Source organism: Myotis daubentonii, chromosome 1, assembly GCF_963259705.1.
Source record: "Myotis daubentonii chromosome 1, mMyoDau2.1, whole genome shotgun sequence".
NCBI classification, from domain to species: domain Eukaryota; kingdom Metazoa; phylum Chordata; class Mammalia; order Chiroptera; family Vespertilionidae; genus Myotis; species Myotis daubentonii.
This window is the reverse complement of record NC_081840.1, coordinates 29,878,478-29,902,760: the sequence shown is the minus strand read 5'-3', so window position 1 is coordinate 29,902,760 and position 24,283 is coordinate 29,878,478. Positions and strand designations below refer to the sequence as shown.

Below are 24,283 nucleotides of genomic sequence, written 5' to 3'. Positions count from 1 at the left end.
AGCGGGATGTGTGGGAAGGGCCTGTTCTCGGCCGCTCTGCTCCCACAGACTTCTCTGTCCAGCCCCAGCTTGGCAACCTGTCTTGGGGGCAGGGGCCTCATGCCAGCCTTGAGCTCTTTTCCTCAAGGACCAAAGCTGGACTAAAGGAAGTAAGGGCGGGGTGGGGGGAGTGTTGTGGGGGAGGGTGGTGAACGGGACATTTTTCTAGTGGGCAGAAGTTTCCAGTGTCTGGTGCCCTTTACTGTCTCTCCCCCTCATTCCCGGGAGACATCCTAGGAGGCGGGGATTCTGAACCTGGAGCCTAGAAATGTCTCCAGGCGGCTTGGAACACTGGGTGAGGAGTGCAGGTGCGTTTTTATGGGCTGCATCCTTAGTCTTCATCTCTTCTCAAAGTGTCTGATTCAGAAAGGCTAAGAATGCCTCCCTCTTTCTAGTTGGGTTTTCTGCCCTTGGTCCATGGTGGACCTGCCTTGTTCTGCCCTGTTCCTTCTGTCTGGGGCCTGGGAGTAGGGGGTTGCGGGACCCAGGTGGTAGAACTGTCCTGAGGCTCCCCACAGGTCTGCTGGTTCAGGGCCTCACGAGTCGTCTGCCTTCGGGGGACAGACTCAATCTACAGGTGGATGCACAGAGTCTGCTGAGGCTGGCAGAGCCGACGGGCCAGAGATGCCCATGTTCTACCCGCTGCCGTGTTCCGCGGCCACTTCCACTGAGGAGAGGGCCGGCTTCTACCAGGCAAGCCTTGGGTCATGACATTGAGTCGCCACAAACCTCATGGAGCGAGAGCCAGGGGACCTGGGTATTGGTCCTAACCCTGCCGTTCGCCTAGTCCGGCCACCTCAACTCTTGCTTTTCCCTCATCTGTAAATGAAGGAGGTGGATGATTCGCTGCTTCTCAAACTCCCTGCCTCAGACGCTTCAGCGGGTGGGGCCTGGGAAGTTGTAGTGAGTACTTTCCCGGGAGATTCTCACACACGCATCTGGATGCGTCTGGGAACCTTGGGCCAGCTCAGTGGTTCTCCCCGGCTGCCCATTAGAATCATCAGTGGAGCCTTTTGAAAAAATGGCTATGCCTGCATGTAGGGGGCAGCTATAGGGTTAGGCCTCGGACTGACCTGTTGGCAAAGCCACAAGTCCCAGCTTAGAGGGCACAGCTCTCTTAGCATAATTAGGCTTGACCTTAGGACTCGCCCTAGATCCTATCTGGGTAGCTAATGGGCTGTGGGAGGTGCAGCAAGTGTTGCCAAAACAAGTGAAACTCACAAGGACACTGTAACTGGTGACCACCACCTTGTTTACCTGTGGCTATAAAATAAAGGCTCAGCTTGCCGTCTGGCTCTCTGTGGCCTCAGCCAGGCACAGGAGATCCACCTAGACCCAGCTTATTCTCTTGTCTTTTTTCTTTTTCTTTTTTTAAAATATATATTTTGTTGATTTTTTACAGAGAGGAAGGGAGAGGGATAGAGAGTTAGAAACATCGATCAGCTATCTCCTGCACACCCCCTATTGGGGATGTGCCCGCAACCAAGGTACATGCCCTTGACCGGAATCGAACCTGGGACCCTTCAGTCCGCAGGCCGTTGCTCTATCCTCTGAGCCAAACCGGTCAGGGCTTGTCTGTCTTTTCTAAATCCTTTGCTGCCCCCCCTCAGGCTCACCGAGCCCTTGGCTGTGCTGGCACGGCACACCTACATTCCACCCCGCCCGGGGCAGATGAGTCCTGGCAATTCTGATGTTCAGCCAGGACCTCTGTCCTGAGCTCTGGGGAAAGGCCTGCAGCAGGCCCTCAGATGGTTGGATGCATGGCCAACTGAGCTTGAATCAGGGTCTTGGGTGAGGCAGGACGTGGGTGCAGGCAGAGTTGGCCCATAAGACTCAGAGACAAGCCAGAGAGTCTGGCTTGGAAACGGCTCCCTCCTTCCTTGCTTGCCCAACCAGCCTTCCTTGGCCCAGGGCAAAGGGAGGCAAGGCTTGTCAAATACGAAATGGAGAGAAATGTGGAGCATTATTGATTTATTAGAAAAACTAGTAAATGGGTTTCCTCTGTTTGGTGGAAGCACGTCAGAGCAGGTAGAGGACGAGGCCCAGTTGGCCCCAGGTTGCGTGGTCTGTGCCCAACAGGGTTGCAAAGTCCTCTGTAGCTGCCTCCTCCGCTATGTCCTCCCTGAGCTTGCGTGTCCAAGGGACCAAGCCGCATGGCCCTTGGGCTCTCTGCCCCTCCCACTGAAGGGAGGAGGGGATCCAGGACCAGCCTCCGGGACCTTTGTTGCCCTCCAATAGGCAGGAAGGAAGTGCTGTGGACGGGAGCCTCCGACAGGCCTCCTGTGATGGGTGCTAGTGGGGGAGGGAAGCCTAAGGATCATCCATCCCCCCTCAGCCAGAGTCCGTGGAGGCCAGGGGGTGAAGGGGCAGGAGGACCACCCGGCCATGCCCAGAGGGAGCTTCCTCAACTGCCCTGGGAGGAAGCCTGGTGTGCTGGTGTGGACTGGAGCTGTGTCGACCTAGTTTGGGAATTCTGTTAAAAGACTGCAGAGTAGAAAATGGAAGGAGGACAAAAAAACCCCAAAACACCACAATTGCCTTGCAGGGCACCAGGGGCTTCGCCCCCATGTGGCACAGTCTCCCAAAGCTGGGTGCCTGCACTGTCAGCCCAGTTGGTGGAGGGTCTGGGGGCCTGTGTGGTGTGGAGATGTGGGAGCTGGCACTAGGCGGCGGGTCGCATGCAGCTGGCTACCCTGGACCGTCAGGGACCTGGCTGGTTGGGTCCTCGTGCTTCCTTTGGGGCCTTTTCATTCTTGGGGCTGAGATTCCTCGCTCAGGTGCTACTTTGGCACGCGTGGAGGGGAGGGGGGCCCTTGTCCCTGGGCTCCCTCAAGACTGGCCTGGGAGGCAGTGGAGGGAGACTTGCCAGCACCTGCTCTTCAGCAAGGAATGCGCTCTGCCCGGGGCACGTACCAGAGGCCTTCTTTCTTGCCAGGTGAGTGTAGTTACCTCACTGCCTCCTGCAGCGGCAGCTGTAGGGCCTCGTATGGTCTCCCCGGGGGAAATGGGCAGTGCCACCAGCTCCACCCCTCTGCGGGACTGAGCCCGTTAAGACGCTGGGCTGGAGCTGCATTGCTTTCGAAGCGCGGCAGGGCCGTCCCTGTGGACCCAGCCCCCTTCCCTCGGGAAGTCAACCTCGGAGCCCTGGAAGGCCGTCCCTGTGCATCTAGGTTACAGGGCCCCTTTAGCTGTGCTTGGGGATGGGGTGACACTTGGTGACTTCTGCACCCGTGTGACTCCCCCAAGACCCAAGGCCAGGACCTTCAGAGAAGCTGAGCAAGGGGTGCCCCTCCTTCATGGCTCTGGCCCCAGCATTTGTCCAGCTGTCCACGGGTTGTGTGGTGAGGGTGGTAACCCCCAGGTGAGGCCAGGTTTGCCATCCCAGGGCGGTAGGTCATACACGAACTTGGCTGTCTATCAGCCGGTAACCTCGGGTGGGACCAGCTATATAGACAGTACACATTGGGCATTTGGCTTTGGGCTGCTTGACTCCAGGTGCTGGGCTGTCCATCTGGTATCTGGGGACTGGACTGTCTCGAAGGGGGCCTGGGTCTGAGTTGATATTGCTGGTTCAGCTGCTACTGGGAGAGGTCCCAGCGCGGAGAGGCAGCGCCTTAGGCAGTGTCAGGACGTGTCTACCTCCCTCGGGTCTGAGCGCTAGCCCTAAGCTTCAACGGAAGGTCTAGATTCTAGACTCTGGAAGGACCGCTGCAGAGCTCCCTGGCCCTTCTGCCACCTGTGGTGGTGGCAAAGAGTGCTGGAAGCAGCGGGAGGCCCCTTGCCCTTGGGACCCACAGACCTTGGAGGGGGGAAGGGATGTGGTGGCCCCTGAGGTGAGAGTCCCAGTTCTGAGGAAGCCCAGTGGGGAGCAGGGCCATCATGTCCCTCAGGCCCCAGCAGCCCTTTTCCCTGTGGGCCTACCTGGAGGCTCCTTCCTCATGCCCAGGGGTGGGTCAGGTATTCCCAGTGTCCTCTTCCCTTTCTCTGGTTTGGACCAAGTGGGGGGTGAGCCCATGCAAGATCTGCTTTGGGAGTGGGCGGCATCTGAGGACCCATCAGCCTCCTGCTCTAGCTTGTATGGGGCCGGGGGGCTGGTGCATCCTCAACATAGGGTGGGGAGGGGGGCGTGTGCCTGGGAGACCGTATTCTACCCCCAGGCCCCGAGGCCCAGCGAGGCCGGGAGCCTGTGTCCCGGGAGCCGCTCTGCAGATGGTGGGGGAGCAGGCGTCGGGCAGGTGAAGGCAGCTATTGCAGTGCAGCGTGGGCCCGGGAGCCCCGCCCGGCCACTAGGAGCAGGCGGGCAGCGGGCAGCGGGCAGCCGGGCAGGAGGAGGGCTGTGGCCAAGGTCAAGGCCGAGGACGCCCCAGCCTGCCCTGGGCCGTCGAGGGAGGCACCGCGGCACCCGCAGCCCGGCCCCACCTGTGGGGCGCCGCCGCAAGAGGCTACTTCTTTTTGGGGAAGAAGCTGAATCTCTTTTCCTTGTCTTTCTTGCCAAGGCTGGTGTCAGGGCCGGTGACGGAGGGCAGGGGCAGGCTCTGGGCCTTGACGCGGATACTCTGGGACTCGTTGATGGCGGTGCTCACGCCCTGCAGCCAGGACAGCATCTCCTCCTGTAGGGCGGGAGGGTCAGGCCTCACACCTCCCCAATGGACGGGCGGGAGGCCTTAGGACTGCCGCTTCTGAGGGCGCCTTCTCCATGTGCCCCTGTGTCCCAGGGGCTGGGCCAGGCTGCCCTGCACTTACCTCGTCCTTGCCATGGAAGAGCCACTCGCTGCCATTGCTCAACCTAGGAGGACAAAGGGTTTCCTGTCCTGGGCCACCTCTGGAGCCCCTGCCCGGGCAGAGGGCTGGCTCTGATGCCACAGCCCGCTCAGGCGCACAGCACCCGAGAGAGGTAAGAATCTGGGCCCTCCGCCTTTTTGATTTGAAAAGTCCCTGTGGGGCAACTCAGGCATGGAGCTGGCCCCAGGTAGAGGCCCCTGTCCAGCCACTCCTGCCAGTCACACCACCAGGGAGGGGCGGTGGACAGGAGGCCTCACCTCAGTTTGAAGACGTGCTTCTTCTTCTTGTAGTTGGCAGCGATCTCGCAGATGGCATGCCTCAGGGCCAGGGGCTCCTCCCCGTGGTAGGGCACCCCCAGGGCCAGGTTCTTGGCGTCCTTGTAGAAGGTGAGCTCGCTGTTCCTGAGCACACAGTACAGGTGGTTCCAGGACCTGCAACGATGCAGACGGCCAGGTCACCCCCGTCCTGGTCCACGGCTCGACAGGTCCTAGAGCTGCCCCTGGTTTTGATGACACCATTTTTGCCCTGATAAATAGTAATACATTTTCTTGGAAGTAAAAGTCATCTCCATGTAATTTCATTTCCAAGAGTTAACTATTGTTAACATTTCATGTATTTCTAGTCTTTTTTTCTATTCACATGTTTTTCTGCTCACATACCCGGGTAGACAAAAGCAGGTTTACAGTTGTGAGCATATGCAACAGAGTTTATTCTTGTATTATTTATTAATTATCTGTATTACCACTGTAAACCTACTTTTGCCCCCCCCCTGTATATAGCTAAAATTGGATTATACTACATATCCACTTTTATGTCCTGCATTTATGCTTAACGTTATATCATGAGGACATCCGCAAATCCTTAAATATCTCTTGAAAGTAATTTTGAATAGCTGTATGATATCCCATCACATGTATATAAATAATCCCTTTATTGGTGGACCAGGGGGTAAACATTCTTGTGCATAAACCTTTGCCGATAACGTTCATCTTACCTTGAGATACGTTTTTAGTAGAATCGTTGAGTCTGAGACCAACAGCGTACACTTTGCACAGCACCTCCCCGTCCACGAGCACACTGGATTCTCAGTACAGAGCCGTGACGTGCTCAGCGCGGGGTTTTGTTTGGTGGTTGCTGTTGTTTTTTTGTATTGTTTGCTGTTACTTTTTGTTTTGTTGATATATGCCCAGCAAACTGCACTAGCACTTGTACAAGAAACGTATTTGTGCAAACCAAGGCTCGTCTCAGCTGGTGTGCTGGGTGACAACAGCGAGCTTGTAGCTGCTGTGGGCTAACGGAGCTCCTCCATGAGAAAGGGGGAACATGTTGCCATTTCAGAGATGAACTCTGAGAAACCTTAAGCTCCTCTTCCTTCTTCCCCCTCCTCCTTTGCCTCCTCCTCATTCTTGCTTCTCTCCCTCCCTCTTGGAGGGCAGGAAGGTGGAACACTAGTAGGGCACGCAGGGAGGAAGGGCAGGGAGGTCGGAGAGAGAAGGTGCCCTGTACCGGGCTGGCTGCAGAGCCAGTTCACCGAGCCCAGCTTCCTGACGCCCAGCCTGGGGCTCTCCTCCAGCCCCTCACCACCACCTTTGAGTTGTAGCCCAAGGAAGGCAGCTGCTAAGAAGGGTCTGGGTCTGGGGATAAAATCCTGCCTGGAACAAACGGTTTAATCTGAGCTTCTGTTTCCCCATCTGGAAGATGGAAACCTCAATATCACAGGGCAGTCAGGAAGATTGCATGAGTCCTAACATCATGCCTGGTGCGCCGTAGGTGCTCGATAAATGCTACTTTCCACCTTCCTGGTGGACTCTCCACATAGGCAGTACACCTCTTCAGGCGGTGGAGTCCCCGAATTCATTTCTGGAACTTGCATTAGCTTTGGCGTCCCCAGAACAGACTCTGTGTGCTGCCGGCTGGTCCTGGGACATGGCTGGCTTCGACCTCCTTGCCACCCAGTCCCTGGGACCCTGGACAGCGGCCTGAAGGTGAAGGCCCAGAGTCCTTAAAGAGGCATCTCTGGGTAGAACAAACCCAAGGGCATGACTGCCTCCAGGTCAGGAAAGGACACAGCTTTTGAAGGAATTTCTCAAGGTCATGGAGTCGCTGCATCTACGCCGACCCCACTCTCCTGTATGATAGCTGGGGAAACAAGCCCCGATTGGTAAAAAGTGGGACTTGGTCAAGGATATGCTGTCAGTGCCAAGACTGACCTACCCCGCCCTGGGATCAGAGTAACGGCACTGGTGGTCTCTACGCTGCTCCAGGCCTGGTCTCCGCATCAAAGAGGCATGTTATCATCATCATCTTACAAAGGGGGAAACGAACTTAGGCTGAGTAACTTGCACAAGGTCACAGCATTTGAACTTGGGACCAGAACTGAAGGCAGGCTTTCCCATCATGCCAGGTGTCAGAGGGGCGCCCAGGAACACTCACGGCCAGAGGTAGAGGGCACCCTCTCCCCCAGCACAGAACTATGTTGCCCAGGCTCCCCTCCCACCGCAGCCTCTTCTCCACCCACCTGTTGGATGCCTTCTTGTTGGGCCCCTCCAGGTCGTGCTTGCGGCCCAGGTAGCCCTCCATCTGCACGCTGTGCCCGTGGTCCTGCTGGGCCGGCAGCGTGATGGGCTCGTCGCCCTCGCTCAGAGGTGTGTCCAGGACCTTGAGAGGCTCTGTGGCGGGCCTCTCATCCCCGCCGGATTTCTCCTCCTGCTCTTCCTTCTGCGGCCCCGGTGGGGGTGGCGGCTGCAGGTCCTGGGGCCACTGTCTCTCTTCTTCCCCCTGCTCAGGGGCACATGAGGGGAGCACACCTTGCTGGGGTTCTGCCCGGGGACGGCTGCTCAGTAGAACTGGGAAGCCAGCGGGCCCCCTCCGGAGCCCGGTTCCCTTCTGCTGTGCCCCTCCTGGCCCTTCCTGGCTCTGCACCTGCTGTGGGTACCAGCTGGCCTGCTTCCCTAGGCTCTGCCCACGTCTCTGGCTCCATTCCCACCCCCCATCTGACATCAACAGGAGGTTCTTAGAGTGAGCCGAAGGGGCCCGCCTGGTTCTCTCACCCGGGGGGTTGCGACCCTGCTGGCCAAGCCCGGCTCACCACCTGCCCCAGGCCCTACCCTGCCCTGTCATGTGCTCTAACTCCAGCCGAGTTCTACGTGGGCTCTGGCAAGATTTCCTATGAAGGGCTGCTGTTAGGCAGGGCTGAAAAACACGTGCATAAGATGTTGAATGGCAACTCTTCTGTTAACCTTCCACTTGTGTCTAAAACCTCCAAGTGAGGGCGCCAGGCCCTATGTGTCCCCCACGCCCTTAAAAAGGGAGAACCCAGCCTGGTTGGCCCTGCTCCTGCCCTTTGATGGGGCAGCGGTTCCCAAGCCTGGATGCCCTTGACGTAAAACTCACCTTGAGAACGCGAATGCAAGAGGCCCGGACCCTGCCTTTACGCTGCTGCTTTAGCCTGGAGCGGGTCAGCGCATCGGGCTTCCTTCACAAGCCTTTCATGCACGCTAATGTCGGAGGGCGGACCGTCGCCTGTAAGGAGTCCCTGCCCTGGGGAAGGACTGGCTTTGCCTCCCTGCACCTCCCCGTGGAGGGCGGGTGCTCCCGGCTGCCCACGCTGAGTGAAGGGCCTCCAGTGGAGCCACGCGCTGTGTCAGGTGCCCCTGAGAGGGGACGTAGCCCTCCCGTTGCCCAGCTGGGCACCTCCTTATGCAGCGGCCTTGCTGATCGGCCCTGTGCCTGCCGCAGGAGGAGAAAGCGGGCAGGCCAGATGGGTGGCTCTCCTACATGTCCAATGAGCACCAAGGAAGGCAGCCCAGCTCAAAGCCATCCGGCCAGAACCTTGTCTCAAAGGCCTGACTGCGGAGACCCTGCAGCGCCAGGTGGGAAGGCCTTGAAGGCCCCCGCGCAGCCGCGTCTGAACACCCGAAGGATCAAGGGCGTCGACAGCCCAGGAGCTGCCCCAGGAGGCAGTGATGAGATGGGTCCCTTTTCTGCTCCTTACTCCAACCACTGAAGATGAGGCCCAGAAGAGCAGACCCCTGCTCCCCACTGTGGCTCCTACAAAAGACACAGTCAAATACGAAAGAGAGAGACGGAGGATGGGAGGATGTGGGCACCGTCTTGGACGCCGGATTGAAGCTTTTAACTGAAATAGGTTGCGTAGACGAAAAGTGACCAAGGTCTGCCTGAGATGGCGCTAAGGAATGGAAAGGGAGGCTCACTGGCCATGTTCGAAGGCAGTGCTTGGAAGAAGGATGAAGCTGGTCATGTTTATATTCCATGAAGCGAGGGCTGTTCAATAAACAGGTATAAGTTGGGGTTCCACTAAGATCTTACTTAAAGAAAGGATAACATGACTGGAAAAGATCGAAAACCACTATCCTAGTCAAATACCTTCAATTTATGAGAAAATCTTTGCTCAGAGAGGTTAAGTGACTTATCCAAGATCACACAGCTTACAAGTATTGGAGGCAATTAAGAACGTGCATTCCAGAACTGGACGGACCTGAGTTTCTATCACATCTGTAGGGCTCTCATCCTTTGCTGTCTTAGAACCCCCTGAGAGTTGTGGCCAGGCCACCCTCATTTTCATGCATTTGCACAATTTGCATCTTCAAGAGCACAATGAGCCAGCATTGCCCACAAGGATCTGGAGGCCCAAAGCCTGGCTGTCCTCTAGCACAGAGGAAAGGCAAGAGTAACAGGAGTAGGGCTGGAGCCTGGGTTTGGGGTCCTTCTGGGAACCCCATCAGGCCAACCCTCTGATCTGGTGTGAGGTTTGGGAGGTGGACGGTATTGCAGAGTGAAGCCTTTTCATCCCTTCCCTCTCCACCTGGCCGTGCTGCTCCTCCCCGCACCTGCCCTGGGGTCTCGGGAAGATGGCATGGCAGACATTGGGTGGGGAGCCCGCAGACCCTCACAGCCATGCCTGACCCTCACCCAGCCTTCCCCTCCTGGGACTGGTCTTACTGGAGGCCTGTGGGTCCACATTTTCTTCCTACACTTTCACTTCCATTCTCCTTCCTTTTGGGAACTGTCCTCTGAAAATAAAGATGCATTTCCCCAGGACTGCTTTCCAACATAACCACCTCTCTCTGCTTCCTCCCAGTGGGCGCCCGGCCCATTCCCTGGCAGGGGCATCCAGAGGCCAAGGCCCCTGTGATCAAAAGTTAACTGGCTGGGTCATGGGTTGGCTTCGGAAAAGGGGCGCTTCCAACGATTTCTTAAGTGCTCTGGACTGTCCCCGTGGAGAGATTTAAAGTGCACCCTGTCCTCTCTGTCCCCACCGCCAAGGCCTGAGGAGAAGGCCCAGGGCTGATGGCTTCTCTTCCCCTGGGCTGGGGGAGGGGACACCGATGAGAAAGACGGTGGCATGGTTTGGGCAGACAGGCCTTCCTGCCCCAGGTTCCAGGGGTGACTATGCTTTGTGCCATCTTATAAGAGGGAGTCGGGAAAGAGGGGAGGAGGTGAGTTCTGCGGCCTCTGGAACCAGGCCATGGGGATCCTGCCTTGCCCAACAGGCGGAGGGGTCTGAGGACAGCAGAGCACCAAAAGGGGGGGGGGGCTGGCTGAGGAGCGGGGCCCAGAGCTGGGGGCTCCTTGGCTGTAGAGACAGGCAGGTTCTGCCAAAAGGCCCTGCATAGGTGAGGTGGTCTGGTTCCCGTCTGGCCTCCATTCTATAGGCAGAAGGCCTGCTGCGCTAGCCCTCAGGCCATTGGGAGGGTGCACGGATTAGACCTACACTGCTAAGCGGTACCCAGCCTAGAGACGGCACCCAGAGGAGCTGGGGACACGGAGGGGGAAGGGCCAGCTGCTTGGAGTTTCTGGGGGTCAGGCTGGGCTGGCTGGTGAGTCTTAGGCCATATGTGGGAGTGAGAGCATGAGGGAGAATGGCCTGGAGGTGAGGGCTGGAATAAGGGAGGTGCTGCCTGCAGCATGGAGCCGGGTTCTCTGGTGGGCAGGGGTGGGGGAGATGTGTGAGAGGCGGGCATGCGCACTGGCTGCTGGGGTCATGATGCCAGGGTAGGACTGGGGACATCTGCTGTTGGCTGCTGGTTGGGGGACATGAGAGGATAGAAGGGCACAGGCAAGAGCCTTTTATAGGATCGTAAACAGGGAGAGGCCCTGGCCACTGATGGAGGTGGGTGAGGGGGGGATGGCCACCTCAGAATCTTGTAAGCTCAACTTTTTAGGGTCCTGCCTTGCTAGGAAGCTGGCTTGGCGGGGGTGCAGGCAGAGGGTTGAGAGTCTCCTCCACAAAGGAGCTTCAAGAAAGGGAGGGGAAATGGGACGGGATGGGCACATTTCTTCTTAAGAGTGGAAGGTGTCCTTCCAGGCTCAGCCAGCAGGTGGCGGGAGGACAGCACACAGACTACTCTAGCTCCCAGCAGGAAAATAACCTGGTTTGGGAACACAGGAAATTGTGGAGGTTCTAGAAGATGCTCAGTGAACCCAGGTACACCAACAAGCAAAGAAACACAAGTGAGGAGCTTCTCTCGAGAGGAGATGCTGATAAGCGAGGGCCAGAGCATAAGGGTGCGTCACAGAAAGCGAATGCTCCGCCTGAGCCGTCCGATGGTCCTGCCTATGTCACTGCAAGGACTGGGCTCAGGGTGTGTGTGTAGTGGGCCTCGAGGGAGGGGCACGCCGGGAAGGTTCGGGAGGGCTTAGGCAATGGATGTTAGAATTCATAGGGAGGGAGTTTCTTTTAAGAGATGAAAGTCTGCCCTAACTGGTTTGGCTCAGTGGATAGAGTGTCGGCCTGCAGACTCAAGGGTCCCAGGTTCAATTCTAGTCAAGGGCATGTACCTTGGTTGCGGGCACATACCCAGTGGGAGGTGTGCAGGAGGCAGCTGATTGATGTTTCTCATCGATGTTTCTCTCTATCCCTATCCCTTCCTCCCTATAAAAAATCAATAAAATATATTTTTTTAAAAAAGAGATGAAAGGCTACAGTGAGGGATGGAGGGAAAAAATGAAGACTTAACTAATCACCTACCAGATGCCAGATGTTCTACCTGTACTCTCTCTTCCCATCCTCACACCCTCTCTGCAAGGCAGGTATCCTCACCACACCGATTTCAGAGGAGGGAACCAGGCCTGGGGTGGGGAATGAATAACTTGCCCACAGCCTCACATCTAGTGAGCAGAAGGTTGAGATGCAGACCTGCTGCGGGGGGAGGGGGTGGTACTATTGCTAGAGGGAAGTACCTGTCTGATGGGTCACAGCCCACATGGGCAGCTCGGTTCTGTAAGACACGTGGCTGGCCAGCTGAGGCAGCAGATCACATCAGAACCACACTGGAAGGGGCCAGAAGCGGGGCTTGGAGCCAGACAAGACCTATTGCTAATGTGGTAGGCAACCACATAGCCCTGGGAAACTGCAGGTGTGTGTGTGGGGGGAGTTGGCCACTTACACCTGAGTTTTACCCTCCCCCAGCACCTGACATCGAGGCTCTCCTCTGGGTGAGGGGCTGTTGGCAGGCAGGCTGTCCACAGTTGTTCACAAGGAAAGAAAAAGGGATGGTCTGTTGAGTTGAGAGCAGTCAGAGATGAAGAGATGGCCACTTAGAGTGATCAGAGACAAAAGTCTAAAGAGAGAGTTGTTGAATAGGGGAAGAAGGTGAGGAGCTGAGGCTGGGCCAGGCAGTGAGGGTCCCCCGGTTGGTGGTGGGGATGGTGAGGGGCTCCCATGAGAAGTGGGGTGGTGGGGAGCAAAGTGGATCAACATGTGCTCCTGGGGCCAGCTGTCTGAGATGCCAACTGGGGGTCCAGGGAAGACAACAGGAGGGAACAAGAGCAGAAGGCCCCCAGGTAAAGTGAGGGCGATGGAGAGGGGAGTGTGCAGGGTCCCCTTGGACGGACGTGGGGGCTGGGGGGAGACCTGGCCCACTGGCGGCATCTGGGCCAGAGGAGAGCGAGGCTTCCTGGGGAGCTGTCTTCATCATTCCCACCAGGGTGTGGGCTCTTCGGGCCCTGCCCTGGAGAGCAGGGCTTGCTGGGTCAGCATCAGAAAGACTAAACAGATGACTCGCCCATCCAGCTCCACCACCCACTGTCGAGCGGGCAGCTTCCAACCGACTGAGCTGAGGCCGCCCAGAGCCCACCAGTATCTGGGATGCTCTGAGACACAGCTTGGAAGAAAGAACTCGGGAGGGGCCTTTGGAACAGTGTGGCCAGAAAGATCCCGTCTGAACACAGCACAAAAGCTGGGCACACCCAGCAGTGAGCAGCTGTCCAGCAAGAGCCCAGGGTGAGCTTCTCTGGGGAGGCTGGAGTACCAGGGCCCGGGGCCAGAGAGCAGGCAGACACACCCCTGCCTCGCTGACTCAGGCATCCTGGGGAGGCAAGGACACGCCCAAGTTTAGGGGAAATGGGGTTCTTTCCAGGCCCGTCTGCTCATTATGAGCAAACACAAGATTTGCATTCACTGCAAAATGCGAAGCAGCAGCTCAGTTGGGCCTCGCAGGGGGAGGGGAGGAGGGATGGGGAAGCTTGCTCAGGCAAGAAGAAACAGCTGCTGCCTCCACACCCACATCCCTCCCAGGACATCAGAGCCTGGGCTCTGGCTGCTGATGAAAGCGCCAGGCTGCCTGGGGGAGTTGCACAGGTTGCCAAGGGGGTGGCAGCACTGGAGCCAGCCAGGCACTGGCTGAAAGGTGTCCTGTCTCCCAGAAGTGTGGGGAGGGCTGCAACCCAGTGCCCATCCAGCTCCGGGCACCGTCGCTTGCATTCTCCTGCTGGCTACTCTTCTGAAGCCACAGCGATCACAGGAGGAGAGCCAGGGTCCTAGTGTCAATGCCCATGCTCATCCCAGTCCTCAGGAAGCCAGCTGCAGGCAGCCTGGGGTCCCGGTGAGAGCGCCATCTGAGTGCTTGGGGGAGGGCGTTTTCTGTGACAACCTCCTGCGGGGCCTGGTAATGACTCGCACCGGGCAGCTGCTCTCCTGCGGGTCTGGTGCCCTCGAGTCCTGAACCACAGACCGCATCTGTCCAGGCCTGACTGTCCCAAACCATGAACCCTGAGGACACTGTTTTGTGTCACAGCCCCTAGGAGCACCTTTCAGGCATGTGACCTGTCGCAGCAGCTCGGCTGGGAGTTCCCAGAGCAGCCCCCTTCCCACCAGGCCAGGGACAAACCCAGGGCGCAGCCAGGAGACATCCAGGGCTGCTGGCCGGAGCCTGGAGTAACTCAGATTCTCTGCGATATCGCTTCTGTCCCGTGAAACCGACACAACATCTCAACGTCAGCATCTCACTCGGATGTCAAGGAGGATTCCGAGGCTCCAGAGCCCGGGAAATGAGGACCCTAGCAGGACCCCAGCTCTTCCCAGGGCCACACGCAGGTGCAAGGGAAACATGTAAGGCGAGGGTATTGGGGTGAGTGCGCCCCAGGCACAGAGAGGAACGGGGCCCCCTCTAGCACCCAGAAGGAGAGGCAAAGGTACTGGCTGTGTCAGGAACTGAGATCCAGCTCTGCCTCTTCCCCAAACAGGGACAGAGGCAAACACCACAGCCCTTTGCCTCGTCCTTCCCATCTCCAGCCTCACACCCACCGGCACCTGACAAGTGGGGAAAACCACCCTCCCACCCCTCCCTTTATTCACCACACTGATGACACTCAGGGGTTTTCTGTAATCCTGCGGAGGGCTTTATAAGGGCGAGGAGACCCGGGAAGACGAGGCGGCTTCTCTAAATCATGCCGGGAGGTTCCCGAAGAACTCAGGGCGAGAGCCCAGCGTCCTGACCTCCACCTCGAAGTTGGCCTGTTGTCATACCTGCTTCTTCTGCTTGGCCTCACACACACTTACTTACCTACTTACCTTACGAATGAATCCGTTTTACCAGAATATGCTCTAATGGGGAAAGGTGAGGGGCGAGGGAGGTGATGCACCACACAGCGATGTGTTTGAAGAAAACAGCGATGCAGGGAATGGCACTCGGAGCCTGCGTGTACATGCGTGTGTGTGCACACCAGGAAGGGGAGGGCTGGGTGGGGCTGGCAGGGTGGCCGCCTGTGGTGTGCAGCAGTCTAGACGGGCTCAGGTGCCTGGTCCGCTCCCGTCTGTTCCCCCAAGCAGGAAGCCGCATGCACCAGTGATGGGTCTCACAGGAAGCGAAACGCGTGGGTCTATTCTATAGGGCACCGACACCAGACCACACACACGGGACAGCAGCCAGCCACCACGCCCAGGCCCACCAAGAGAAGGCCCAGCAGACAGCCGCCTTCCTGGGAGAGGCCTTTCGTGTCTGCAAAGGGCTCCCAGCCTGCGTGAGACCCGTTAGGTTTTCTTCTCATATCAGAGACCAACGGGGGAGCACACCTCCCTCAGAGTTTCGTGGATCCTCATGAAAACTCAACGCAGGCTGAGATAGGATGGCAGCAGGAAGTGTTCCCAGGAGGCCTCGGGCCTGGCTTTAACGGAGTCGCCACTGGTTTCTTCCTGGTGCCGGGCACAGGCCCATTTTCCCGGCTGGAGGGCGGGCTCTCTGAGAGGGTCTCAAGGGTGGGCCCACTCTTCCTTCCAGAGAGACTCAGGTCCAAGCAGGTTTTATTCCCCCGAACCCAATGACCTCCCAATGCTGGATGGAGGCGGCTGACACACATGTAATTACATTTGCACAGACGTACGTGACACAGACAATGGGTGGAGTCATTCAGGAGGTCACAAGGAGCCCGCAGACCGGGGACACCACTGCACACAGACACAGGGGGATGCACAGCCGAAGCGCGGGTGGTGCAGGAGGTGGAGGCGGGGGCAGCCCCAGCCCCTGTGTCCACAGTCCGTGCCAGCCCCCAGCGTTGGCGCTCCTTCCGGCGGGGGCTGTCACTGGGAGAAAGGGGCTGGGGCGCAGTCCACCAGAGACTCCCACAGGCCACGATGGGAGCTTGAGAGGGAACTTCTGGGAGAGACCTGGCAACGGGAGCCCAGCAGTGCCCTCTGCTGGACAAAAAGGGCTGGTGCAGCTCAGGAAGAGAGGCCTCCGACTAGGCTGGAGGCGGAGAGGGGGCTGTGTGTGTGTGTGTGTGTGTGTGTGTGTGTGTGTGTGACAGAAGTGTGTGCTGAAGGGCTGAAGTCTGGACCTGACAGGGATTCTGCACAGGAAACAATCACTGTGTGTGCATTTTTTTCTGGGGTGGTTGGTGTGCCAGAAAATTTCACCTAGAATACCAATTTCCCTAAATCCCCAAAGGTTTAGGCAAGCTCACCGGGGCACCTGTAGAGGCGGGGTTCATGCAGAGAGAAGCCATGCAAGGCACATGCTGAGATTTTTTGCTTTCTTTTCAGCCGCCCTCCAGGGCGTTTTCCCCAAACCTGGGTTACAGACTCACAGGCCTCCTGCACTGATCCCCTGGGTCCTTTTAGCTAAGGGACCTCTTCCAGGCAAGGTCCTAAGTCATATGCCCAGGTGACTGGCAGCTGGTGGGTCTTAGTTCCCTCCCGCTCCTCCCCTCAGCCACACACGCTCCTTTTCCACAAGTGGGGGGACTGGCCCTGTGACCCAGAAGCCCTGGGGCTCTCCCCATGCTCACAGGGCTCCTTCAAGTCTGTTCTTGCCCCAGAACCAGCTCCACATCCAAACTCATTGACCAACAGGCCTCAGACCAGGAAAGTGCAATGGGGCAGGGGGCTGTGCCTGGGGCGGGAGAGGACTGCTAGAGGGGCGGGCGTCCTGAAATGTGTGGCTGTGGCGGGCACCCCTGGGCTGTCTATTTGTGGATGTGTGTGTATGTGTGTGGTGAGACACTGCGTTAAGGATGGAGTGAGGGGGAAAAAGGACCGTGTATGGAAATGAGTCATCCCTGTATACACTGTTTCCCCTGATGTAGATGGTGATGTATTTATACAAGAAAATTTATTAGACTAGGTAAAACCAAACTAATGGAGTCATGTCAGTGGGCTAACATGTCAGTTTCTTCTGGGTCGAGGGGAGGAGGGGAGTCAGTCTAGGAATTGAGAAAACCCAAGTGGAAATGCAGACTGGTCTGAAGGAGGAGTCTGGGGGTGCGGTGGCCGTGCCTGCCCTCGACTTCCGCCCCGGCCCCGGCCCTGGCCGAGCTTAGTAGGGATGAGCAGGTTCTGGCAGCAACGACTCCCAGGAACTAGACAAGTGGGACAGGAAACTGACCGGGGATGTTCTCTCCGTGGCCGCTCGGTGGGGACCTCGGGGGCCCTCCCCTGCTGTCTCGCCTTCCTCCTCTTGAGGCCTATGAAGACACAGCCCCTCCTCAGAAACAAGCACCTCTGAGGCCGGCGCCTACCCCAGGCCTGGCTCTCCGGCTCTCCTCCCGGAACTCATGCCAAGTACCTCCCCATCCAGGCCTCCCAGCAGCCTGGCAGGTGCTTAGCAAGTTGCTGCTTCATCTGCCTTAACTCGCTGCTCCCACTGGCTCTGCCTGCAGCAGGTCTCCAGCCAACCCTGACTTGGGGTTAGCCACAGCTCCTCTCTGCCCGCAAGCTCCAGACACTCCCAATTTCTCTAACTAGTGGCCCAGGTGTCAGAGGTCACAGGTGTATTTTTTAAACCTCCGGGGGGCCCAGCTAATGTAGCTCAGTGGTTGAACATCGAACTATGAACCAGGAGGTCACGGTTCAATTCAAGGTCAGGGTACATGCCTGGATTGTGGGCTCGATCCCCAGTGTGGGGCGTACAAGAGGCAGCCGTTCAATGATTCTCTCTCATCATTGATGTTTCTATCTCTCTCTCTCTCTGCCTTCCTCTCTGAAATGAATGAAAATATATTAAAAAAGATCAGGGGGCTGTTTCTGATTAAAAATACTCTCCCTTCTCCTCCCCCTCGCAGACTGCTCCAGCGAAGCCCACCACCCAGCCCTCCCCATACTTACCCAGTCTCCTCCATGGGGGTCTCTGGGATCTGGCGTTCTTTTAGCTCAAGCTGGGGGAGGAAAAGGCCAAGGGAGTCAGAGCAGCCAAGGAGGGGAGACTACTCTCAGACCCCTTTCTCTAATGGGCTCCCTGTACCCACCACACCCTGGCATATGTTCCTTCTGGGTTACCCCCTCTTGTCTTCGGGTTCAAAAGTCATTCCTCTCTACCACCCCTGCTTCCTTCCCACTCCCTGCCTTGCCAGCCTTTCACCCTGTCCTTAGCGTCCAACAACAGCTAAGAGCTCTTGACCTGAGGTACCCTCCAGGCGTGGCCGCCCACACCCAGCCCGGCTCACCGTGGTGGGCTTCTCCAGGGCCGCGAAGCGCTCGGCCCAGCTGGCCGTGGACTTCTCGAACGCCTCGTGCCTCTTGATGAGCTTCTCCACACTGTCCACCGTGTGTCCGAAGTCCCGGCTGGCCAGGTAGGGCTCCTGGGCGATCAGCCACGCCTCAGCCACGGAGGCGTCCCGAGAGAACTGGCACACTTCCAGCACTGCCACGGAGAGCGAGACACAGGCCCCACGGGGCCCAGGGGGCCGTCAGCACCAGCGGCCGCTCCTGGGGACCTTGGGGACCCGCACGGAGTTGGCAGTCTGGCATGAGGCCCGCACGCGTGCCCGTGACTACGGACACCCTGTGCAGGGATGACCTTCTGCCGAGACCACTCCTTCCCCACGCCAGGCCCCTACCTCATTTCCATTAGTAGTGATGCTTTAAAAACCCATCAGTGAGAGCCGCTGCTGCCAAGTGACAGCAGCTCAGCAGCTCCGGCGTTGAGCATCTGCCCTCTGGGGGTCAGTGCGTGTCATAGTTACTGGCCAGTTGGCCGTTTGTTTTGGCTTTTATATATATAGATTGGGTGTTACTGCTGTAAAGAAAAGTTATTGAGCCCGGCTGGCATGGCTCAGGGGCTGAGCATCGACCTATGAACCAGGAGGTCACGGTTCGACTCCTGGTCAGGGCACATGCCCGGTTGCGGGCTTGATTCCCAGCGTGGGGCATGCAGGAGGCAGCCGATCCATGATTCTCTCTCATCATTGATGTTTCTCTCTCCCTCTCCCTCCTGTCTCTGAAATCAGTAAAAAAATACAGTGGGGCCTTGACTTACGAGTGTCCCGACTAACGAGTTTTTTGAGATACCAGCTGTCTCTCCCCCGATTTTTTGCATTGAGTTGATAGAGTAATTTGAGTTAACGAGCTCCTTAACGAGCTCGGTCTCGGAACGAATTAAACTCGTAAGTCAAGGCCCCACTGTATACATATTTAAAAAATTAAATAAAACAGCATTGTTGGTGTGCAAAAAAACCAAAAAAACCCCCCAAAAAACAAAAAACCCATCAGTGAGAACAAACTCCATTTTGAAAACAAGATGTAGTCTAGACATCTCCCTTTGAGGAGCTGTGTTCTGCCCTGAACAGCCTCTCCCCAGCCCTCGGCTGTCCCACAGAATCGGGCATGAAGAGCCAGGGGACCCGTCCAGGGCTTCGTGGCTCATGGCGCCTGCCTGAGTGGTGGGATTTCTCCACCTTCCTAGTTTCCACAGTTCCTTCTGTGCCCAACATGCCTCAGATCAAACATCTGGGATGCACTAGGGCAGTGATGGCGAACCTCTGACACGCGAACTCATTTTTTTGGTTGATTTTTCTTTGTTAAATGGCATTTAAATATATAAAATAAATATCAAAAATATAAGTCTTTGTTTTACTATGGTTGCAAATATCAAAAAATTTCTATATGTGACACGGCACCAGAGTTAAGTTAGGGTTTTTCAAAATGCTGACACGCCGAGCTCAAAAGGTCCACCATCACTGCACTAGGGCCAGTTACTTAAACTCTAAGGATCCCAGCTGCTGGCTCCAGCAGCGTGGCCCTCTGAGGGGCTCCCAGAGGCCTGGGCAATGGAGCTTTGAGGATGAGTGTGCTGTGTGGGGGGCTGCTCTCAGCAGTGGTGACATCACCCTCCTGCCCCGCCCAGCAGGCCTGGTCCCTCCCCTCCAGGTCCCCTGGCTCCCGGGCAGCACTCACACATGCTGAGCCGCTCCCAGCGGGCCTCCCACTTCTCATTCATCTCTTTCCTCCTGGACATCACCTGCTGCAGTTTCTCCCTGATCTGCGGGGAGGGAGAGAGAACAGCTCAGGCTCTGGTAACCCTGCCCCCTGTGTGAGTCGGTGCACAGAGATCCTGCAGAGACCGCTGGGCTTGGTCACACAGACCTGGCTTCGAGTCTTGGCCCAGCCACTGGCTAGCTGTGCAGCCTTGGGCAAGTTACTTAACCTCCCTGAGGCACCTCACCTCGGAAGCGGGTGTTGCCAACTGCAAAGCCTGCACACGTGTCGGTGACAGGTGGGTTATTAATCTGCTCTCTCTACCAAGCAGCCAGCCCCTGAGTGGGTGTGGGGGGCTCTCACACCAATGCTCCAGGGAGGAAAGGAAGATGAGCCTCGCCAGGAAGCTGTCTGGTCCAGCGAGAGTGGGGGAAGGACGGAGAAGGCTGGCTGTCCCACCGTCCCCCTCACCTCCTCGGAGGCCTGGTGCTCCCGCTGCAGCAGGGACTCGCCGAGCTCCAGGCAGGCGTTGAAGTTCTTGCTGCGGGTTTCGATCTCCGCCCTGATGCCCTGGTGATACTTCATGAGCAGTTCCACTGAGGAGACGTCCCTGGGGGGCGGGGGAGGGGGGGAAGGAGGAGGACAGGGGCAGGGGAGAGAGTCGAGGAAGGAGGAAATGGTGGTGACTCTGGTCAGCCTGATGCCAAGTCCTGCTCAGAGGGGCCGCCCTCACCTGCCTGGGGTCTGAGCCCCCCCCTCCCCCCACAGGAACACTGGTGCTGACTGATGCCCTGGTGTCTCCCGCTGGCCAGTGGCCAGGGCCTGGGCGGGGCCTGGGACCCCGGAGGAGGCCTGGGGGTGCTATTTGACGATAACAAGGTATGAAGCTCAGATGCAGGCACCACGAAGCAGCCTGAACAGAGTGTGCTCAGTGACAGCAGCCAGGCAGGAAGGACCACACATTATATAATTCCATTCATGAAAAAAGTCTAGAGACAGAAAACAGGTTAGGGGCTGCCAGGGGCTCAAATAGGGGGCATGGGGAGTGATGACGGCTGGGGGCACATGGTTTCTTTTTGGGATGATAAAAATCTAAACTTATGCCCTGACTGGTTTGGCTCAGTGGATAGAGCGTCGGCCTGCGGACTGAAGGGTCCCAGGTTCGATTCTGGTCAAGGGCACATGCCCGGCGTTGTGGGCTCTGGTCCCCAGTAGGGGGCGTGAAGGAGGGCAGGACTGTCCCTCCCAGGGCATCACTGTCCCTCCCAGGGCATCACTGTCCCTCCCAGGGCAGCATGTCCCTCCCAGGGCATCACTGTGTCTCCAGGGCAGAGCCTCAGTGCAGCCTCTGAGACGACAAAGCCTGGAGTGGGCTGCCTTGGGGACGCCCCCTCACCTGGGCCTCTCCTGGGTCTCGATCTGCCGGATGATGCTCTCCATCCAGGAGAGGAGGTCGCGGGCCATGCTGAAGAAGCGGAACTTGTCCGCCGTGTCCACCAGCTGGGTGCGGCGCCCGGCACAGGCATCGAGCAGCGCCTGCCACGCAGCAGACACCTCCCGCTCCTTGTCCTGGATGGCGTCCGCCTTTTCCCCAGCGTACGCCATCTGCAGGCGGGTGGCCACGTCCTGGAACTGCTGTACCTGCGATCGGGCAAACCTGGACATTGTCCCCGAGAAAGATGCATCGCCTGCCTACTCCCTGCCTCCCCCTCGCCAGGCTCCGCTGGGAGGCAGCACCCACTGGGTGCTGGAGAAGCTCCTGCTTTGGCAGCTCTGCTGAGGCAATGCCCCTCCCACCCCCCACGGGTGCTCCTCATCCAAGGGGAGCGAGAGGGACTCTATGCCCTTTGATCTCCTCAGAGATATGATCATGAGAATAACTATGTGCCAGGAGCTTCTAAACACTTTAATTTATTGCTCCCTTCATTTTTACAACAGCCCCATGACAGAGGACTAGGGAACAGGCCTGTCATTCCTGTTTTGGAGATGAGGAAACTGAGGTACAGGGGGGCGGAGCTAAGTGATGGGCCTGAGTCACTCACAGCAGCAGACAGGGCAGCTGGGGGTGGGGTGAGCTCCCACGTCCCTGTTCACAACCTGCACGCTGCCTCACCAGACCCCTGTGCGAGGCCGGCCCGGGCAGTGCAGCCTCATCCTCACAAGTCAGCGGGACTCTAGCTGCCTCAGGGGCTCTGGCGCCCCTCCAGTTGGAGGACAAATGCCTAGGACGCCCCGCTCTGGGTGAACCAGGGGCCTGAGCGTGCTGGGTCGGTGCAGGACTGCACAGCAGCCCATCTCTCCTGCCACGGGAGGCCCGGCAAGTCCCCAACAGCCGGGCCCTCGCCCTGCAGGTTCTATCATACTGAACTCTATAGAACCCACAGACATTGGCAGTGCCTCGGGGGGTACCCCAATGATGGGAGGAGGGGGGTCTAGACAGATTTGGGGGCTCCCAAATCCTCCAGGTCCCATGTGGAAAGGCCGAACAGCCCGGGGCCAAGGGCAGTCTGTAGTCAGACTGCAGGGTCGGCATCCTGGCTCCACTGCTAATCGCATGTTCCGACACCGCGCCTGCCCTCGCTAAGCCTGGTCCTCATCTATAAAATGCAGGGAGCATTATACCATCCTCAGAGGGTGGCTCTGGGGACCCAGCCAACCCACGTATAACGTAGAACAGCGCCCGGTGCGAGGAGAGCGTGGTGTATGTGTCTGCTAATGATGCTTAATACTCTGCACAACCAGAGAAATCGTATTTTAAGGTATTTTGTGAGCTGGGTTTTTGTAAAGATTCAGTTTGAAGACTAGAAGCTGGACATCTGAAAGCCACTGCTCCTGCCTCCCTGCCCTGAGCGGCTGCTTTCTCAGGAGGGGAAGTCCCCTGTGGAAGCAGGAGAGGAACTGACCCCGGGGCCCCAGGAACTGGCCATGGGGAAGACGGGAAGGCAGGTCCTGGAACCTGCGGGGGACAGTGAGGGACAGAGGCACCTGCACGCCCAGGAGGTGGAGCTCCCGCTCGAAGGCCGTGTGCACCCGGTGGAAGGACTCGGCGGTGCTGGCGTCCAGCCCCACGTCCTCGGGCAGCTCGCGGTGCTTCTCGTCGATGAGGCCCAGGATCTCGGTGCCCGTGTAGAAGTAGCGGTGCAGGTCGTAGGAGGCGGCCAGCAGCTGCATGCGCGTGTCGATGAGCTCCAGCAGGTCCGCCCACATCTCGTTCAGCCCGTCCTTCCACTCGGCGATGGTGGCCGCCTCTCCGTGGCCCGCGTCGATGAGCCGCTCGATAATGGCATTCACGTTGTCCACCCGCTCCTGTCCGATGGCCCCAGTCTCCCGGGCAAAGTCCCGGAATTTGTCCCGGAGCAGCTGGGCAGGGGTAGAGAGAAATGTGGTTATTGCCCAGCCGGTGTGGCTCCGTGGTCGAGTATCAACCTCTGAACCAGGAGGTCAGGGTTCAATTCCTGGTCAGGGCATGTGCCCAGGTTGCAGGCTCAATCCCCAGTAGAGAGTATGCAGGAAGCAGCTGATCAATGATTCTCTCTCATCAGTGATGTTTCTCTCTCCCCTTCTCCCTTCCTCTCTGAAATCAATAAAAATGTATTTAAAGATATATTTTTAAAAAAGAAATGTGGCTGTCAGGGCTCAGGGATGGGTGGTGTCCTCACACTGGCGGCAGACTTTCCCAGGTGGGGACTTGGGCCACCGGGCGCCGCTCTCACACCTTCCCCAGAGCCCACTGCTGGGCCTGCACCCTGGGCAGCACTTTGCAACGGGCGGGTGTGCGTGTGTGTCTGGAACGAGGGCTCCTGAATTAGAGGAAGACGAAGAAAGCGGTCCGTGAGCACTCACAGTCACGTGGTCAAAGTCTTGCCCCATTTCTGGGGACGAGGCCACCAGCTCCTTCTCGGCGATCCACTGCTCCAAGTCATCGGCCTCCCTCTTCAACTGGAACAGGTGGTACATGTTCTCCAGCTTCCGCTTGCGCTCCTCGGCCATGTCCTTCAGCCCCGCATACTGCTTGTCCACTTGCCCCTGAAGCCTGATGATCTGCTCCCTGGAATTCAAAACAGAAAGCGCTCAGAGACGGCGACAGAAAAACCAGAGCAGCCAGCTCCAGGGGCCACGACCTACTCCCCCAGCCCGACCTACTCCCCCAGCCCGGGACAGGGACAGGCAGGGAAACGCGGCTGAGGAGCAGTGGCAGCGACTTCTGGGAGGAGCTGGGGAGAGAAGGAACCATCCCTCAGCCGTGATGCTCCAGGGGATGACAGAACGGTGTCCCGCTCGAGGTGGATGCTTCCCCCACTGCCCTGTGCTCAGGGAAGTCCAGAGAGACCAGTGCAAATGGGGCCGTTGCCATTATTCCTCCAGGCAGGCTGGTGGGTGAGGCCGCCTGAGCGGCTGCAGTCGCAGCAGGAGAGCGGCGTGCAGTACCAGCGGCCCATCCTCCGGCTCCCTGGGAGATGCTGAGGGGGCTGCTGAGGACCCCCAGCTGTGGATGCCCTAAAGGCAGCTGAGGACAGGGCCATGACGGGGGCA

At 58.0% G+C, this 24,283-nt stretch overlaps 1 protein-coding gene across 1 annotated transcript in view; it reads right to left on the bottom strand.

Moving 5' to 3' along the window:
- Positions 1–1,995: 1,995 nt before the first annotated feature.
- The window catches only part of SPTB (spectrin beta, erythrocytic), a 119,523-nt gene continuing 97,235 nt past the window's right edge, over positions 1,996–24,283 (bottom strand). The window contains exons 25-36 of the mRNA XM_059693603.1: positions 23,594–23,798; positions 22,736–23,110; positions 21,147–21,391; positions 20,222–20,360; positions 19,730–19,814; positions 18,001–18,197; positions 17,663–17,712; positions 16,944–17,022; positions 7,340–7,599; positions 5,079–5,252; positions 4,783–4,825; positions 1,996–4,649 (exon numbers count right to left, since the gene is read on the bottom strand). Of these exons, the coding sequence (XP_059549586.1) occupies positions 4,482–4,649; positions 4,783–4,825; positions 5,079–5,252; positions 7,340–7,599; positions 16,944–17,022; positions 17,663–17,712; positions 18,001–18,197; positions 19,730–19,814; positions 20,222–20,360; positions 21,147–21,391; positions 22,736–23,110; positions 23,594–23,798 (2,020 nt within the window). The 3' untranslated portion in view covers positions 1,996–4,481. The remainder of the gene's footprint in view (positions 4,650–4,782; positions 4,826–5,078; positions 5,253–7,339; positions 7,600–16,943; positions 17,023–17,662; positions 17,713–18,000; positions 18,198–19,729; positions 19,815–20,221; positions 20,361–21,146; positions 21,392–22,735; positions 23,111–23,593; positions 23,799–24,283) is intronic.